We start from the raw sequence: 20,517 nt of genomic DNA on the forward strand, positions 1-20,517 counted from the left end.
GGAGGTACAGAAGCCTGAAGTCCAACACCACCAGGTTCGAGAAGAGTTACTTCCCTTCCACCTTTCAGTTCTTGAAGCAACCTGCACAACCCAAATCACTACAGTTTAGCAACAACATGACTATTTTAATCGCTTTGCACTAAAATACTTTGTGTTCTTTTCTTGTAAACATTGTGGATAATTTATGATTTTTTGTGAATGTTGCTTATATGGTATATGCCTGTGATGCCACTGCAAGTAAGTTTTTCATTGCACCTATTTCATACATGTACTTATGCATATAACTACAAACTTGACTTTGACTTTCACCAGGGCTCCAATTCTGTGCACTCTTTAAACTCACTTCATCCTGTTTCCTGTCTTCCATTGATACACTCCTGGTTCTGTTTCCCAAGATCTCCTTAAACTTATCAGGGCCTCGTTTGCTTGTGCTGGCTTTATACTTATCAGGTTCACTGGGAATTTACTGTTCCACTGTTTAAAATCTAAAACAAAATGAATTAAAAGTGTGTTGGGGTATTAGTAGGAATAAACCCAATAGTCTGGAAAATCTGGTAATCCACCTCCATGAAAGTCCTGGATTAACGGTGTTTTACTGTACTGTAAATAGCCCCTAGTGTAGGTGGGTGGCTGGAATATCAGGGGAGGGGTGTTAATGGCCATTTTTGAGAGAATAGGTTCCAGAGAAGTGGGGAAATGGTATTGATGAGAACTGGCAGAGATTTGATGGGCCAAATAGAGCCTTTCTACATCAGAGAAAATATATGAAAAATATTTAAAAAATTGAAGATCAAGACCTCAAACTTGGCGCTAATCTCATGGTAGTGGTGATCTATACCCACTGCTATGCTTCGGAGACATGGACCACTTACAACAGGCACTACCAATGCTGCCTCTCCAAAATCCTCCAAGTTCAAGACCATTTAGTAAACCAACATTAGGTGTCCTCTTCCAGGACAAAATCCCTACACTGAGCCTTTAATTACACTGAGTCAGTTCTTATTGGAAGGACACATTGTTTGCAGGCCTTGTACCAGGCTCCTGAAACAAGCACTCTGCTTCAAGCTCTGTCCTGGCAAGAGATTTCCAACAGGACTGTTAAAATGTTTCAAGGATGGTCTCAATGCTTCCTTCCAAAAATATAACATTCTCATTAACTCATGGGAATCTCTGGCTCAAGACTGCTCAAGATGGTAAAGGTGTATCGAAGAAAGCACCGAGCACCTTTGGCTTCCATTGAAGGACACAGAAAACAAACAAAAGAACAGAAGGAGTGCAGAACTTCTCAAATAACCCAAAATCAAATTCCTCTTGCCCCATCAGTGACAGTCTCTGCAGATCCTGCACAAGCTTTATCTGCCCCTTCTGATCCCATGAAACTGCAATGATGGCAAGTCATCATCAAAACTGAGGGACTGTCCAAGAAGAAAGAGATAGTTGTCTATAATTTCTCATGTCCCATCAATTTAGCCTCTGCAATCTCAGCGAAAAGCTCTGGAAAGAATTAACTGATGAGCCATGAGATCATTCAGGCTGGTTGGGATTATCTGTTGTAGTTCAGTATAAAGGTGTACAGACCTCATTAAGCACTTTACAGACAATGACGTGCCATCATTGCAGTAATGTTGCTAATTTGCACAAAGCAAGCTCCCTCAAACAACAATGGGATAACACCCATAAAATCTTCTCAGTGATGATGACTGGTCAGGAGAGCGACAGAACTTTCCTACTCTTCAAAATATTGCAATGGGATGACTTGCAACCACCCAAATGATCAGTTGCAGACTCGATTCAAGGACCTAATGCAAAGGTGTTGAGATAAGAGAAGTGCCACGCGTGTCCCCATACCACACACATGCTCGTGCCTCCCTCGTGCCCCCGGACCACACACACACATGCCCGCACCTCCCACATGTCCACAGTCCAGACACACACATGCCCGCGCCTCCCACATGTCCACGGACCACACACACATGCCCGCCCGCGCCTCCCGCGTATCCACAGACCACACACATGCCCGTGCCTCCAACATGTTCCCCGGGCCACACACACACACCCGCACCTCCCGCGTCTCCCTGGGCTCCACACACACATGCCCGCGCCTCCTGCGTGTCCCCAGACCACACACACACATGCCCGCACCTCCCGCGTGCTCCCGGACCACACACACATATGCCCGCGCCTCCCACATGTCCACGGACCACACACACACATGCCCGCGCCTCCCACATGTCCACGGACCACACACACACACACCCGCGCCTCCCGCGTGTCCCTGGGCCCCACACACACATGCCCGCGCCTCCCGCGTGTCCCCGGACCACACACACATGCCCGCGCCTCCCGCGTGTCCCCGGACCACACACACATGCCCGCGCCTCCCGCGTGTCCCCGGACCACACACACATGCCCGCGCCTCCCGCGTGTCCCCGGACCACACACACATGCCCGCGCCTCTACCCCCGCCCCAGACCAGGCGAGCACGCGCCTCGCGAACGCCGCCCGCCCCCTGGCGGCGTTTCCGGCCGGGAGGACAAGTGCGGCCGCAACCGGAAGTGAGTGATGTTGAAGCGGAGTAAAACAACAACAATAATAAATCAAGTCTCATCATCAGTGTCATCCGGCCGCCTGACATGTCCGCCGCAGTGCGGCTGACGCGGGATGTTTCCGGGGGGACGGTGAATGCGGCGATGCCGGCAGGAAAACAGTTGGCGTCGGCGGCACTGGGGGCAGCGGCGAGCGGCGGCTTCTCACCGGCAGCAGCGTCTTGATCTGAGGCCGCGCACCGAGCTGGAGCGGGTACCGGAGGGAGTGGTGGCGAGTTTGGGCATGGCTGAGCTTTAACCGCAGCGACAGCGAACTTTCTGTTCGCCTCTTGGTCCCGAGTGAGGAGCGGTTCTCGGCCCAGGGCGAGGGGAAGATGCCCGAGAGTGGCGGGTCTCCGCGTCTCGTCTCCCGCTGAGGGCGGACGTCCATTCATTGATTTGTCCATTCATTCCTTCCTCTCGGCCTATTCCCAAACGTCTCCTTTTCTCTCCCCCCCCCCCCCCCTTTCCCCGCTGTTTTGTTTTAAAGTTAAACGTGCACCATACTTCCAAGGATGTTGTGTCTCTACCAATTGTGGCCTGGAGAATAGATTCACCTCTTTTTTTAAAAGGGGGGGGAGAATCAACACTTTTTGTTTGGTTGTCTTATTTTTACGTGTGCTTGGATTGGGGAGTCAGCAGAGCAATGAAGAAATCTGGAGCGCACATCAGCCTCAAGACAAAAAAGAAAGCTTCCAAACAGCTTGTGCGGAGTGAACACAGTGATGGAAACAAAGTTCAGTCTAACCCGGATCGGGAGCAAAGGAGCGAAGTACAGAGAGAAAAGGTGAGTTTATCGTCGCTGGAAAGCGAGCTACTGGTGAACTTGTGGAATATACGCTATTTTATTTATAGCATTGCTTTTTGATGTGCAGTGTACAGGGGAATGTTTGCTTTCTAACCACCGTGATCATATTGTGGAAATCCTAGAAATTTGCAGCACACCATGGTATCCGGTAATAATTCAGCTGAAGGTTGAAACGCATCGAGTGCTCATCCACTAATGTTTAAGATTTTTGCCTCTTACCAACACTTCCAGGTATCGAGTTCCAGACCTTTATTATTGTTTTAGTGATTTTTTATTTCGACACCTGTTCTGGAATGTGGAACTGATTTTAAATCTCTGCTGTGTTGTCACTGACTGCACCGCTGAGAGGAATGTGACCTTCCTATTCACTCCATCCAAATCTCTTTATTAAACACGGTTGAATATCCGATCGATCTCCTCGGTTTCCCGAAATCAAACACAGCCTTGCCAGTCTTTTGTCAGATCAAAAACTTTCAATTCTGACAATGTATTTGTAACTCTTCTCTACCCTCTTCACTGTTATCACTTATTCCTGCGATGTGGTGTGCAGACAAAGCTTTTATTTAACTGTTTACTGAAACTGACAACCTTCAATTTCAGCTTGTAAATATATTAACTTGTAATATAAACAAAAGGCTGGAAACACTCAGTAGGTTAGGCAGCATCCCTTGAAAGGTAGCGTTTCGGGGTGATTATACGTTTAATACAGAAAATGCTGGAAATACTCAGCACCTCCGGCCGAATCTGTGGGAAGAGAAACGGTTCGACCTGAAACGTTAACTCTGTTTCTCTTCCCACGCGTGTGGCATGATATGCTAAGTATTTCTAGCATTTTTTTTGCTTTTATTTTAAATTTCCAGCATCTTGTAGTTTTTGAGTTTCAGGTCAGTAACTTCTAGCATCAGTGACCTCCTACAAAGGAGGTTACTAATGGAGATTTTATACAAAGATAAAATCAATCATTTTATATTGGTTCATGGTGATTTTATTTTACTAAAAAACTTTTATGTTAAGTCAGTATCACATTTGGTTACATGTCAGCTAGTCATTCAAAATAAGTTTGCATTGTTGTATTGAGGTTTTTTCAAAATTTCGATTATGTTTTTGAAATACTGAATTAAACATGAGCATCTGGCTTCGAGTTTTGTGCCACGAATCGTGAAAATGTCAGTGTATGCAAAACAGTTGAATCTGGACAAGTTTTCAATGAAAAAAATCTATTTGAATTTTATTATTGCCAGTATTTGGATTAGAATTCTCAAAGGATTTGCTGATCATTTCCTTTCATTGGTAAAGAGAAAGGGTTATCGAAACTTCTGAGACGGCAGATGCTGGAAGCTGGAGCAAAAAAGCAAATTGCTGGGGGAACTCAGTGAGTCGAGCAGCATCTGTGGGGAAAAGTAAATTGATGTTTCAATTTACCCCAGCTCCTGTGTTCTCATTCTTGTTCTCATCCTCTCCCTCTCCCCTTCTAATCCACCGCTGGTCCTTCCATTTTTCTCCCCTTCCTGGTTCCATCCACCTACTACCTGCACACTTCACCCACTGCATCCTCGTTCCATCTGTCCTTCATCTCTCCCATAATGGTTCCCATTATCACCTTCCTTACTTGTCAGATTCCAGCTCTTGTAGCCTGAGTGTCCCTACTTATTGCCCTCCAGCCTCTTTCATCATGTTCACCCTCCCCTACCCTCCACCTGGCTCTGCTTGCCTTTTTTCCTTGTCTGCTTCTACCTGTCACCTACCTGCCTCTGTCTTCCAACTCTACTCCTCCCCTTCCTCCACCTGGCTCCTTCTGGCCATCAGCATGGCTTTGTGCGTGGGAAGTCGTGCTTGATGAATTTCCTTTGGAGAGGTAACTGAAAGGATAGATGAGGGTAGGCTAGGGTAGGGGGACGTAGTCTATTTGGACTTCAGCAAGGCCTTCGAGAAGGTCCCGCATGGTAGGCTGGTCTGGAAGGTTGGGTCCCATGGAATCAAGGGAGAGCTAGTTAGGTGGATTCAAAATAGGAGGTAAGATAAGATCTTTATTAGTCACATGTATGTCAAAACACACAGTGAAATACATCTTTTGCATAGAGTGTTCTGGCGGCAGCCCACAAGTGTCACCAAGCTTCCGGCACCAACATAGCATGCCCACAACTTCCTAACCTGTCCGTCTTTGGAATGTGGGTGGAAACCAGAGCACCTGGAAGAAACCCATGCTGACACTGGGAGAACGTACAAACTCCTTACAGACAGTGGCTGGAACTGTACCTGGGTCTCTGGTGCTGTAGTAGCATTACACTAACCACTATATTACCATGCCTGCCTCGGAAGCAGAGGGTGACGTTTGAAGGTTGTTTTTCAGAATGGAGGCCAGTGGAGTGCTGCAGTGGTTGTTATTCATTATTTATATACGTGATTTAAATGCAAATGCACAAGACTTGATCAGAAAGTTTGTGGATGACATGAAATTAGGAGATGTTGATAGTGAAAAAGGTTATTGTAGATTACAGGGGGATCTTGATCAATTAGGGAAGTGGGCCTTGAAGTGGCAAATGGATTTCAGTATGAATTAATGTGAGGTGATGCATTTTGGAAAGTGAAACCAATGTAGGACATGTACTATGAATGGTGGGGCACTAGGGAGTGTAATGGAACAGAGGGATTGAGGAGCACAAGTGCGTTGAAAGCAGCGTCACTGGTCAACAGGGTGGTGAAAAAGATGTTTAGTACGCTGGCTATCAGTTAGGGCATTGAATATAGGAGTTGAGACATTACGTTGCAGCCGTATAAGTTGTTGGTGAGGCTGCACTTGGAGAACCATGTACAGTTTTGATCGCCCTATTATTGAAAAGATATGGCTAAACTGGAAAGAGTGCAGGGCTGAACTATGGGGAGAGGTTGGCCAGGCTGGGTCTTTATTCCTTAGAATGAAGGAGAATGAGGGACGACCTTATAGAAATGTTTAAAATTATGAGAGGCATAGATAAGATGGGCGGTAACAGTCTTTTCCCCAGGGCAGGGGAGTCCACATCAGGGGGCATAGGTTTAGGGTGAGAGGGCAAAGATTTAAAAGGGACCTGAGGGGCAACTTTTTCATGCAGAGGGTGGTGAGTATATGGAATGAAATGGCAGAGGAAGTGGTTGAGGCAGATTCAATACAATAGCATCATTTAAGAAGCACTTAGATAAGTAATTGGAAGGGTAGGACCTTGGATGGATATGGGCCGAATGCAGGAAATTAAGACTAGCTGGGTGGGCACCATGGTCAACATGGACTTGTTGGGCCGAAGGGTCTGTATCCGTGCTATATTGCTCAATGACACTATCCCTCGCCCCAATGACACAGATAGAAAGGGGGAAGCGGTCCTGCGCAGTGAGTATAGGAGTTAGGAAAGAGGCTGTAAAGCAGGACCTCGAAGGTGGTAATTTCTGGATTACTCTCAGTGCCACGCGCTAGCCAGGGTAGGAATAGAAAGATAGAACAGATGAGTGTGTGCCTGAGGAAATGGTGCAGGGGACAGGGTTTCATGTTCTTTGATCATTGGAACCTCTTCTGGGGCAGTGGTGACCTGCACAAGAGGGACGGGTTGCACCTTAACTGGAGGGGAACGAATATCCTGGCCGGGAGATTCACTCGTGCTACTCAGGAGGGTTTAAGCCAGTTTGGCAGGGGGATGGGAACCAGAGCACCAGGTCAGAAAGTGGAGGGATTGAGAGGAAGGTAGATGTCATGACCAGTAAGTCTGTAAGGAAGAACAGGCAAGAGCAAGGTAATAGACATGATGGGATGGACGGGGTGAAGTGTATTTATATTAATGCTCAGAGTATTAGGGGTAACAGTGATGAACTTGGAGCAGGGTTAATTACGTGAAACTATGATGTTGTGGAGACTACAGAGACTTGGTTGAGGGAGGGACAGGACTGGATGCTTAATGTTCCAGGGTTCTGACATTTTAGAAAAGATGGGGAGGTAAAGGGGAGGTGGGGTGTGGTGGAATTGCACTATTAATCAGGGACAATATCACAGCTGCATTCAGAGGGGACAGAATGGAGGGCTCATCCACTGAGTCTATATGGGTAGAACTCAAAAATAAGGAAGATGCAATCACTCTGGGATTATACTGCAGACCCCCCAGTAGCCATTGGGACGTTGAGGAACAAATATGCAGGCAGGTTAGGGAAAGATGTAAAAACAATAGTGTTGTTGTAGTGGTGACTTCAACTTCACTAATATAGACTGTGCCCTCCTTAGTGCAAGAAGTTTATTTGGGGCAGAATTTGTTGGGTGATTCCAGGAGGATTTCTTATTTCAGTATGTAGATAGTCAAATGAGAGGAGGGGCCAAACTGGACCTGGTGTTGGGAAATGAGCCTGGCCAGGTGACTGACCTTTCAATGGGAGAACAGCTAGGGAACAGTGACCACAACTCCTTCAGTTTTAAGATGGCTATAGATAAGGATAAGAGTGAACCTTGCAGGAGAGCGTTGAATTGGAGCAGGGCAAGTTACAAGAGTATTAGGCAGGAACTAGGGAGAGTTAATTATGAACAGCTGGTTTTGGGCAAATCCACATCCGACATGTGGAGGGGGCTTAAAGACCAACTGCACAGAGTACAGGACAGGTATGTTCCAGTAAGAAGGAAGGACAAGGATGGCAGGGTAAGGGAACCTTGGACATCAAGAGAGGTGGTAACTTTAGCCAAGAAGGAAAAGGAAGTGTATGTAAGGTTTAGGAAGTTAAATGGAGCCCTTGAGGATTATAAGGAAGCTAGAAAAAACTCAAGAAGGGAATTAGGAGAGCCAGGAGGGGCCATGAGAAGTCCTTGGTGAGTAGGATTAAAGAGATTCTTAAGGCAATTCTATGCATGCATCAAGAGTAAGAAGATAACTATGGAGGTGATTGGACCATTCAAGGATAAAAGAGGGAACATATGCTTAGAGGCAGAGGATGTGGGCGAGGTCCTAAATGAGTACTTTGTGTCAGTATTTACAAAGGAGAAGGATGTGGAGGATAGTGAGATCAGTGTGGAGCCTGCGAATATGCTGGGGCACTTTGAGATAAAGAAGGTGGTAGTGTTAGGTCTCTTAAAGAACATTAAGGTGGACAAATCCCCAGGGTCTGATGGGATATACCCTAGGTTATTGAGAGAGGCAAGAGATGATATTGCTGGGGCCTTAACCAAGATCTTTGTGTCCTCTCTAGCTGCAGGTGAGGTCCTGGAGGACTGGTGAGTAGCTAATGTTGTTTCATTATTCAAGAAGGGAAATACGGATAATCCTGGAAACTATAGACCGGTGAGCTTCATGTCAGTGATAGGGAAACCATTGGAGAGGATTCTTAGGGATAGGATTTATGAACATTTGGTAAACCATGGCTTAATTAGGAACAGTCAGCATGGCTTTGTGCGGGGCAAGTCGTGCCTTACGAATGATTAAGTTTTTTGAGGAGATGACGAAGGTGATTGATGAATGTAGAGCTGTGGATGTTGTCTACGTGGATTTTAGCAAGGTATTTGACAAGGTTCTTCATGGGAGGCTCATCCAGAAGATTAAGGTGCATGTGATCCATGGTGATTTGGCTGTTTGGATTCAGAATTGACTTGCCCATAAAAGACAGAGGCTAGTGGCTAATGGGACTTATTCTGGCTGGTGGTCCATGACTCATGGTGTTCCGCAGGGATATGTACTGGGACCTCTGCTGTTTGTAATATATGATGTAAAGAAATGACCTGGATAAAAATGCAGGTGGGTGGATTAGTAAGTTTGCAGACGATACTAAGATTGGTGGTGTTGTGGATGGTGCAGAAGATTGCCAAAGGATGTAGATCAGTTGCAGATATAGGGGGAGAAACAGCAGATGGAGTTTAATCCAGCCAAATTTGAGGGTTTGCACTTTGGGAGATCAAATGCAAAGGGACAGTACATGGTTAATGCAAGAACCTTAACAGTGTTGATGTACAGGGGGATTTTGGGGGTCTAAGTCCATAGCTCCCTGAACGAGGTTGATGGGGTGGTAAAGAAGGCGTGTGGCATGCTTGCCTTAATTAGTCGAAGCATTGAGTTCAAGAGTCGGGAAGTTGTGTTGCAGCTTTATGAAACTCTAGTTATGCTGCATCTGGAGTATTGCATTCAGTGCTGGTTGCTCCATTATTGGAAGCATGTGGAGGCTTTGTAGAAGAGATTTGCCAGCATGCTGCCTGGATTGGAGGGCAGGTGCTATAAGGAGAGGCTGGACAAAGTTGGGTTGTTTTCTCTGGAGTGGTGGAAACTGAGGGGAGACCTGACAGAAGTTTATAAGTTTATGAGGGGCATAGAGTAGACAGCTGGTATCATTTTCCCAGGGTCAAAATATCTAATGCAAGAGGACATACATTTTAGATGAGAAGGGGTGGAGATGTGTGGGGCAAGTTTTTTTAATACAGGGTGGTGGGTGCCTGGACTCTGCTGCCATGGGTGGTAGTGGAGGCAAATATTCATTGAGGTGTTTAAGAGGCTCTTAGATAGGCAGGTGAATGTGTAGAGAATGGAGGGATATGGACATTGCGTTGGCAGAAGGGATTAGTTTAGTTAGGTGTTTAATTACTGGTTTAATTAGCTTGGCACAGCATTGTGGGCCAAAGGGCCTGTTCCTGTGTTGTACTGTTCCATGTCTATGTCTCCCTGGTACACCCATCACCTACTGGCCCTATCTCGCCTCTCTCCCTCTCCACTCTCGGTCCTGATGCAGGGTCTCGACCTTTAACGTTGTCGGTTCTTTTACTCCACAGATACTGCTCAACCTGCTGAGTTCCTCCAGCAGTTTATTTTACGCTAAGAGAAAGGGTCATATGCTTCTATTACGTTTTAAAACTTTTAATGTCAAGTAAAGTGAAATTTCAATGAATATTTTTGAAACATTTATTTGAAAGATACTAATTAAGGAAGTTGTGAAATAATTGCAGTAGATAGTAGAAATATGCAAGATGAGTCAGACTTTGTGGAGAGAGCAGATCAGTTCATGTTCAGCCTACGATCTTTATTAGAACTTGGGTTGAATCAATGTGATGAAAGACTGTGGAATGAAACAAAAGACCTGTTTGTTCTATCTACCAATGCTGATTGGAATTGATTTATTATTGTCACATACTGAGAAACAGTGAAAATCTTGTCTTGCATGCCATTCATACAGATCAATTCATTACACAGTGCATTGAGGTAGTACAAGGTAAAAACAATACAGAATATAGAATAAAGCTTCATAGCTACACAGAGAGTGCAGTGCAGGTAGACAATAAGGTGCAAGGTCATAATGAGGTAAACTGTGAGGTCAAGAGTCCATCTTATTGTACTAGGGAACTGTTCAATTGTCTTATAACAGTGGAATAGAAGCTGTCCTTGAGCCTGGTGGTACGTGCTTTCAGGCTTTTGTGTCTTCTGCCCGATGGAAGAGGGGAGAAGAGAGAATGTCCGGGATGGGTGGAGTCTTTGATTATGCTGACTGCTTTACCGAGGCAGTGAAAAGTGTAGACAGATCATGTATAGGGTGATCATGAGTTACCAACATGTTTTCATTTTCACATGAATTTTAAGTTTCCTTTGAATGAGCCATAATCTTCAATGAATATTTACACTTTATGTCAGTGTTTGTTGCACAGAAGTAAAATATTTTGCACCTTCGAGGACAAAATGCCGAGGCCAAAATGGCATTCCACTGCTCTACTGGCCAATCTCCCACCTTAACGCTCTTTATTCTCATTTCCTCACATGCACTAATCTTATTCACCTATATTGGCTCATTGGGTCCCACTCATGAAATGCCTTAATTTTATTATTATTTTTCCAGTTTTCGAATTGTTCCATGGCCTCATCCCATCGTATGCCTGTAACTTTCTTAAGCCATGTAACACTTTGAGATCTATTCTCAGCTGATTTTGGCCTTGTAACCAGCTTTTATTTGCTTGAACATTGGCAGCTGCCCCTTTGCTTCCTAAGCTTTGGAATTATCTTACTTAGCTTCTTTGCCTCTCTACCTTTCCCTCCTTAAAAAGCCTACCTTTTTGAAGAATCTTTTGGTCATACTATAAAATCAAATTTCATTTGATAACTGTCCTGTGATGTTTTACTATGTTAAAGGGCCTTAATAAATACAAGTCATAATTGCTATTGATAAACCTGACTGACCACTTTCAACAGATCAATGCTTGAGAAATAGGAAATAAAGGTAGAAAATGCTGGAAATACTCAGCAGGTTAGGCAGCATCTAGAGACAAACAGAGTTATGTTTCAGTTCAATGAACTTTCTTCAGAACATGATCAAACATGACAGAATAGAAAATTAGAAAATAGGCATGCTTTAAGTTGCTGAGAAGAAGGGAGCAGTGGGAAGAACAGAAGGAATGTCTGAGGTAGGGTGGAGCCCAAGAAAATATGAATGACATAGATTATCGAGTGAGGAGAGAGGGTGGTGTTGTTTTGTTAATTGCTGCTAATGTGTCAGAGGTGATTATAAATAGGAGACAAGAGGAGAGAGAGAGGGAGAAGGAGGAGGAAGTGCTGTATTTGTGTGACGTACAATTGAGCAATTACTGGAACTTTGAAATGAGGGCAAATGCTCTGAAAACCAAGAAGATCAGGTAGCATGTGTGAAGAAAGAATACGAAATTACATTATATTAGGACTGGTCAGGGATTTAAAAGCAAAAAAATGCAGATGCTGGAAATCTGAAAATCTGAAACAAAAACGGAAAATTCTGGAAATACTGAGCAGGCCAGGCAACAGCTGCTGAGAGTGATGCAGTTGCTGTCCCAGGTTGACAGCTCCCTCCCCCACTATAACAGGTCACAACCCAACTCTGCCCCCCTCCTCACTAATGCAGCCCCAGCATTTCCTGCACTTAGGTGGGAACTGGGGAATTTCTTCTGACACAAACTGGAAAGGCTTATTATCTGAAATTATTGAATACAATGTTGAGCCCTGGGGCTTTTTGCATGTCCAGGTGCGAGATGAGATCATGTCCCTTGAGCTTATGTTGGACTTCATTGAAGCAATGTATAAGAGACAACTTGCATGCAGCAATTTACTTGCACTTCATCCAATTCAGTGTTCTGCATTCAGTGCTCACAATGTGCTCCCTACTTTGAACAGTCAAATGCAGTTTGAGAGGTTTTGTGGAAACCTCTATCTGCTAGGATTACCTAAAGCTTTATTCCATTCCTACTCTGACCTCTGTCTTTTGCCTCTTACATTGACGTTCTTTGTTCTCCCACCCCTCTTTTCACTCTGCAACTTAAAACATGCCAGTTTTTACATTTTCCCAGCCTTGGTTATAGACCTAAAATGTTAACTCTGCTTCTTTGTCCGCAGATGCTGCCTGACTGCCAAGTATTTCCAGCAGTTTTTGTTTTTATTTCAGATTTACAGCATTTGTAATCTCTTATTCCCTTTCCTAGCCCATCTCTTTTTTTCCTACCTTTTTTTTCCCTTTCTCTCCTTACCTTTGACTTATCCCCTGGTGGATCTGCTCTCCTCCTCCCCCACACCTGCCTATCACTATCTCTTGCCTGCATCTACCTATCACCACCTTGTGCCCGCCCTGCCTCCCCTCTTATGTCCACCCATCATTGCTGTGCTTTCCCTCCTATATATTGGGCTTCCCCTTTTCCTATCTTCACTCCTGAAGGGTTCTGACCCGAAATGTTGACCGCCTGCTTTTCTCCACAGATGCTGCCTGGCCTGCTGAGTTTCTCCAGCATCATAGCGTTTTTCATCTAGATTCCAGCACCTGCAGTCCTTTGTTTCTCTCATTTGTAATCTTTTGCTTTTCATTTGAGAAGTAGGTGTTGCTGTTACTTTTTTTTCCGATGTAGTCAACAAATACAGAGATCGTAGAGGTCAAAATTACTGCTTACTTAAGTTGCTTGAGGACGGAAGAAATATGAGCAGACCATTTAATCCATCTCATTCAATAAGATAATCTTTGATATCTCACCTCAGTGCTACTTAACTGCATTAACCCAATTTATGCTATGATTCCCTTAATATTCAAAAGTGTTTTGATCTTGGTTTGGAATATGCAAAGCAACTGAGACTGCACAGCTCTCTTGGTTGGAGAATTCAAAGTTTCGCAGCCCTTTAGGTGACAAAAATGTTTCCTTATCTTAGTCCTGAATGGCCAGCCACTTATTTTGAGACTGTGACCCTAGTTTTTAAGACCTCTCTGTTAGGGCCTGCATCTCCCCAGTTAAGCCCAGAAGAATTTTGTATGTTTCTATGAGATCACCTCTTATTCTTAAGTCAAGAAAACATATAGCCGGTCTGATTAACCTGTCCTCAGTGGACAGTCCTGCCATCACTGAAATCAGTGTGCTGAATCTTCATTTCACTTCAATTGCAAATGTATCCTTCCTCCAGGAAGGAGACCAAAGTATACACCATGTTCCAGGTCTGGTCTCATCAGGACCTTAAATAATTTTGGTAATAACTTGGCAAGTCTCATCTCCTGTATTCAAATCCTCTTGCAATAGAGACCAACATACCAGTTGTTGTCTTGTTTGCTTGCTTTACCTTCATGATAACTTCCTGTGATTCATGTACAGTAACATCCAGGTCCTTTAGAACACCAGTCCCTTTCGGTCTCTCACCATCTTAAAAAAAATACCTTGCTCTTTTCTTTCAAGAAAAGTGGCTGACTTCAGATTTTTCACATTGTATTTCATCTGACAAGTCCTTCTTGTCCATTAAGTTGCCCTCTCTGTATTACCTTGAAACTTTTCTATTCTCCTTTCCAACTGTTAGTGCCACCCAACTTGGTACCATTAGCAAACCTGGATATATTACAAATGGTCCCCTCATCCGAATATACAGACTGTGAACAGCCGGGTCCCCAACAACAATCCTGCAGTACCCAGCTAGTTGTAGCCTTTGGCCTGAACTTGATGTAAAAGTATTCTGGTGCCACTTTCTTAATAATAAATTCCAGCATTTACTTATCACTGATGTCAGGCTAAGTAATTTGTAGTTCCCTGTTCTCTCTGTCCCAACCTTCTCGATACAGTAAAACTCCAATAACCCACTAACTGACTATTTGGAAAGTCAGATGACTTGGCATCTGGCTCACTAGAGGCCCCAGTTCGTGCACTCCCTTAGTACTTAGCAGGTTCATTAGAAAGATTATTATTCAGCTGTGTAACACCTAAAGCACAAGTAAACAATAAATGTGTTGGATTGTTAATAGAATAACTTCTGATCATACAGATTATTTGCTTATCTTGCATATACACCTCTATACACTGCCTCTGATCCTGCGTCGCTACAAAGAGAAAAGCCCTAGCTCGCTCAACCTTTCCTCATAAGACATGTTCTCTAATCCAGGCAGCATCCTGGTAAATCTCCTCTGCACCCTCTCTAAAGTTTCCACATCCTCCTTATAATAATGAGGTGACCAGAACTGAACACAGTACTCCAAATGTGGTCTAACCAGAGTTTTATAGAGCTGCAATATTACCTCATAGCTCTTGAACTCAATCCCCTGACTAATGAAGGCTAGTACACAGTTTGCCACCTTAACCACCCAATCAACTTGTGCAGCAGCTTTGAGGGATCTATGGACTTGACCCCAAGATCCCTCTGTTCTTCCACACTGCTAAGAATCTTGTACTCTGCCTTCAAGTTCATTCTTCCAAAGTGTATCACTTCACACATTTCCGGATTGAACTCCAACTGTCACTTCTCTGCCCAATTCTGTGTCCTGTTTATATCCCGTTGTAACCTACGACAACCTTCTACAGTGTAGCGGTTAGCATAATGCTATTACAGCACTGGAGACCCGGGTTCAATTCTGGCTGCTATCTGTAAGGAGTTTGTACGTTCTCTCCGTGTCTGCGTGGGTTCCTCCAGGTTCTCTGGTTTCCTCCCACATTCCAAAGACATATGGGTTAGGAAGTTGTTGCCATGCTATGTTGGCACCGGAAGAATGGCGAGACTTGTGGGCTACCCCCAGAACACTACGCAAAAGATGCATTTCACTGTGTGTTTCGATGTACATATGACTAATAAAGATATCTTATCCACAACACGTCCAACCTTCGTGTCATCTGCAAACTTACCAACCCACCCTTCCACTTCTTCATCCAAGTCATTTATAAGAATCACAAAGAGCAGGGGTCCCAGAACAGATCCCTGCAGAACACCACTAGTCACCGACCTCCAGGCAGAATACTCTCTATCTACCACCCTCTGTCTTCTGTGGGCAAACCAATTCCGAATTCAAACAGCCAAATCTCCATGGATCCTTTGCCTCATGACTTTCTAGATGAGCCTACCATGGAGAACCTTGTCAGATACCTTACTAAACTCCATATACACCATATCCACTGCTCTACCTTCATCAATCTGTTTTGTCACCTCCTCGAAAAACTCAATTAGGCTCGTGAGGCATGACCTGCCCTTCACAAAGCTATGCTGACTACCCCTAATAGGACTATGCTTCTCCAAATGCTCATAATTCTTGTCCCTAAGAATCCTTTCCAATAGCTTGCCTACCATTGACGCGAGGCCTGCTGGTCTATAATTCCCAGGATTATCCCTATTACCTTTCTTGAACAACGAAACAACATTTGCCATCCTCCAATCCTCTGGTACCACTCCTGTGGCCAGGGAGGACGCAAATATTGTCAAAGCCCCAGCAATCTATTCTCTTGCTTCCTGTAGTAACCTGGGGTATATCATGTCCGGCCTCGGTGATTTATCTTTCCTAATGTTTTTCAGAAGCTCCAACACTGACTCTTTCTTAACCTCAACATGCTCCAGCACATTAGCCTGTTCAAAACTGACCTCACATTCGTAAAAATCCCTCTCCCTCATGAACACTGAAGCAAACTATTCATTAAGGACCTCCCCTATGTCCTCCTCCTCCAGGCACACATTTTCCCCCTTTATCCTTGAATGGTGCTACCCTCACTGTTCTTTATATGCCTTGGGGGTTTCCTTAATTCTACTCACCAAGGCCTTCTCATGTCCCCTTCTAGCTCTATTAGTCCCTTCTTAAGCTCCTTCCTGGCTACCTTATTATTTCTCAAGAGCCCTGCCTGATTTTTTTGCATCCTAAACCTTAATTATGTTTCCTTCCTCTTGACTAAATGTTTCACCTTTCTTGTCAACCATGGTTCCTTTACCTGACCATCCTGTCCCTGTCTCAGTGGGACAAACCTATTCAAAACCCCATGCAAGTGTTCCCTGAACAGCCTCCACATTTCTTCTGTGCATTTCCCTGAGAACATCTGTTCCCAATTTATGGCCCCAAGTTCCTGCCTAATAATGTCATAATTAGCCCTTCCCCAATTAAAAACTTTCCCATATCGTCTGCTGCTATCCCTGTCTATGGCTATGCTAAAGGTCAGGGAGTTGTGGTGACAATCTCCAAAATGCTCGCCCAGCGAGAGGCCTGTCACCTAACCAGGTTCATTGCCTAGTACTAGATCCAGTATAGCCTCTCGTCTAGTCAGCCTGGCCACATACTGTGTCAAGAATCCTTCCGGACACACCTAACAAATTCTGCCCCATCTAAACCTTTTGCACCAAGGAGGTGCCAATCAATATTAGAGAAGTTGAAGTCTCCCATGACAACAACCCTGCTATTTTTTTACCTTTCCAAAATCTGCTGACTTATCTGCTCCTCAGTGTCTCAGTGGCCATTGGGGTGGGGGCTATCAAATACTCCCAATAGAGTGATCACTCCCTTTCTGTTTCTGACTTCCACCCACACTGACTCAGTACACGATTGGTACCAATGACATAGAAAGGAAAAGGGCCTCATCCTATCACTGCAATTTTTGGTTTACCAAGGATGGAATCTGGCCATCTATCTGGCTCCGCTAACCTTTGTTACATTAATGGCCAAACGATCCATTTTGCTTAAATGGAAGGATCCAATACCCCCTACTACTTTTCAATGGTTCTCTCAAACTATATCATGTTTAAACTTGGAAAAAATTGGGAGCGGTACTGTTGAACTTTCACTTAAATTTAAGGAAGTTTGGAGTCCATTTATTCAATATTTTCACATGATATAGATCCCCTTATAATAACCTTTCAATTTAGAGGAACGGAGTTGACGACATAATATTGCTCTGTTTCTATTAAGAAAGTTTAGTCCAGTTTTTTTTCCTGATTTTTAAAAAAATTTTTTTTTCCTTACCTTAGTTTGGTTTGATATATTTATAATTTTTCTTATTATTTTGGGGATTTTTTTTCTTTCTTTTATATTTTATAATAAATCTTTTTCTTTTATATTATATTCATTCAGTAACAGATAGTTGGATCTACAGATTTTTTTAATATACTTTATTGTTCTTTATGATTATCCATGTCATGATTGTTCTGATCTCTTTGTATTACATGTATAAACATTAATGTACTAATCTGTATTAATTTGAAAACTAATGAAAAGATTGAAAAAGAAAGAAAGAAAAGAAAAGGGATGAGGTCCTGAAGAGGGAATATAGGGAGTTAGGAAGGAAGCTAAAAAGCAGGACCTGAAGGGTGGTAATCTCTGGATTGCTGCCTGTGCCACGTGCCAGTGAGGGTAAGAATAGGAAGATCTGGCAGACAAATGCATGGCTGTGCAGGGGACAGGGTTTCAGATTTGTGGATCACTGGGATCTCTTCTGGGGAATCAAAGGGACGGGTTGCACCTGAACTTGCGGACAAGTTTGCCTGGGCTGTTGGGGAGGGTTTAAACTAGGTTGGCAGGGGGATGGGAACCAAAGTGTTAGGTCAGATGATGGAGCAGTTGGTGTAAAGGTAGATGCCATGTGCAGAGAGACTGTGAGGAAGGATAGACAGTGGATAGGGTATAAATGCGGTCAGTTGGACGGGTTGAAATGTGTTTACTTTAATGTGAGAAGTCTTAAAAACAGGGGTGGTGAACTTGGAGCATGGATCAGTACACGGAATTACGATGTTGTGGCCAATACAGAGACTTGGCTGTTGCAAGGGCAGGATTGGCTGCTTAAAGTTCTGGGGTTTAGATATTTCAAAAAGGGATAGGGAGGGAGGTAAAAGAGGTGGGAAGTGGCTTTGCTGATCAGGGATAGTATCACAGCTGCAGAAAGGGAGGACGTCGTGGAGGAATCATCCACTGAGTCAGTGTGGGTGGAAGTCAGAAACAGGAAGGGAGCAATCACTCTATTGGGAGTATTCTATAGGCAAACCAGTAGCCACCAGGACACTGAGGAGCAAATAAGTTGGCAAATTTTGTTAGGTGTGTCCAGGAAGGATGTGGACAGGCCAACTGGAGGGGAGGTCCTACTGAATCTAATACTAGACAATGAACCTGGTCAGGTGACAGACCTCTCAGTGGGTGAGCATTTTGGGGACAGTGACCACAACTCCCTGACCTTTAGAATAGCAATGGATAAGGATAGAAGCAGATGATATAGGAAAGTTTTAATTCGAGGAGGGCTAATTACGATGGTATTAGGCAGGAACTTGGGAGCGTAAATTGGGAACAGATGTTCTCAGGGAAATGCACAGCAGAAATGTGGAGGCTGTTTAAGGAACACTTGCATGGGGTTCTGGATAGGTTTGTCCCACTGAGACAGGAAAAGGATGGCAGGGTAAAGGAGGCATGGTTGACGAGAGGTGAAACATTTAGTCAGGAGGAAGTAGGAAGCATACTTAAGGTTTAGGAAGCAAAAATCAGGCAGGGCTTTTGAGAATAATAAGATAGCCAGGAAAGAGCTTATGAAGGGACTTAGGAGTGCTAGAACGGGACATGAGAAGGCCCTGGCAGGTAGAATTAAGGAAAACCCCAAGACATTCTGCATGTTTGTGAAAAACAGGAGGATGACTAGAGTGAGAGTTCAGGGATAAAGGGAAAAACGTGCCTGGAGGCGGAGGAGATAGGGGAGGTCCTTAATGATTATTTTGCTTTAGTGTTCACCAGGGAGAGGGATTTTGACAAACGTGAGGTCAGCATAGAACATGCTAATGTGCTGGAGCATGTTGAGCTTAAGAAAGAGGTAGTGTTTGAGCTTCTGAAAAACATTAGGATAGATAAATCCCTGGGGCTGGATGGGATATACCCAGGTTACTATGGGAAGCAAGGAAATAGATTGTTGGGGCATTAATGATGATATTTGTGTCTTCCCTGGCCAGAGGAGTGGTACTAGAGGATTGGGGCATGGCAAATGTTGCTCCATTGTTCAAGAAAAGTAAAAAGGATAATCCTGGGAATTATAGACCAATGAGTCTTGCATCAGTGATGGGCAGGCTATTGGAGAGGATTCTTTAGGGACAGGATTCAGGAGCATTTGGAGAAGCATAGTTGTATTAGGGATAGTCAGCATGGCTTTGTGAGGGGCAGGTCGTGGCTCATGAGCCTAACTGAGTTTTTTGAGGAGGTGACAAAACAAATGAATGAAGGTAGAGTGGTGGATGTGGTGTATGTGGAATTTAATAGGGTATTTGACAAGGTTCCCCCGGTAGGTTCATCCAGAAAGTCAAGAGGCATGGAGATTTAGCTGCGTGGATTTGGAATTGGCTACTCCACAGAAGGCAGAGGGTAGTAGGAGATGGAGAGGAGAGTATTCTACCTGGAGGTCAGTGACTAGTGGTGTTCCGCAGGGATCTCTTCTGGGACCCCTACTCTTAGTGATTTTTATAAATGACTTGGATGAGGAAAAGTGGAAGGATGGGTTAGTAAGTTTGCAGATGACACGAAGGTTGTAGGTGTTGTGGATAGTGTAGAAGGTTGTCATGGGTTACAACGGGATATTGTGAGGATGCAGAGTTGGGCGGAGAAGTGGCAGGTGGAATTCATTCTGGAAAAGTGTGAAGTGATACACTTTGGAAGAATGAATTGAAGGCAGAGTGCAAGGTTAATGGCAGGATTCTTAGCAGAGTAGAGGAACAGAGGGATCTTGGGGTCCAAGTCCATAGATCCCTCAAAGTTACTGCACAAGTTGATAGGGTGGTTAAGAAGGTGTACGGTGTGCTGGCCTTCATTTGTTGTGGGATTGAGTTCAAGACCCACGAGGTAATATTGCAGCTCTATAAAACTCTGGTTAGTCCATGCTAGGAGTATTATGTTCAGTTCTGGTCACCTCATTATGAGAAAGATGTGGAAGCTTTAGAGAGGGTGCAGAGAAGATTTACCGGG

At 44.3% G+C, this 20,517-nt stretch overlaps 1 protein-coding gene across 1 annotated transcript in view; it reads left to right on the plus strand.

The window, feature by feature from the left end:
* The first annotated feature begins 3,225 nt into the window (after window positions 1-3,225).
* The window catches only part of mast2 (microtubule associated serine/threonine kinase 2), a 306,466-nt gene continuing 289,174 nt past the window's right edge, over window positions 3,226-20,517 (plus strand). The window contains 1 exon segment of the mRNA XM_052013169.1: window positions 3,226-3,372. Within this exon segment, the coding sequence (XP_051869129.1) occupies window positions 3,232-3,372 (141 nt within the window). The 5' untranslated portion in view covers window positions 3,226-3,231.

The sequence above is a fragment of the Pristis pectinata genome, chromosome 3, assembly GCF_009764475.1.
Source record: "Pristis pectinata isolate sPriPec2 chromosome 3, sPriPec2.1.pri, whole genome shotgun sequence".
NCBI lineage: Eukaryota > Metazoa > Chordata > Chondrichthyes > Rhinopristiformes > Pristidae > Pristis > Pristis pectinata.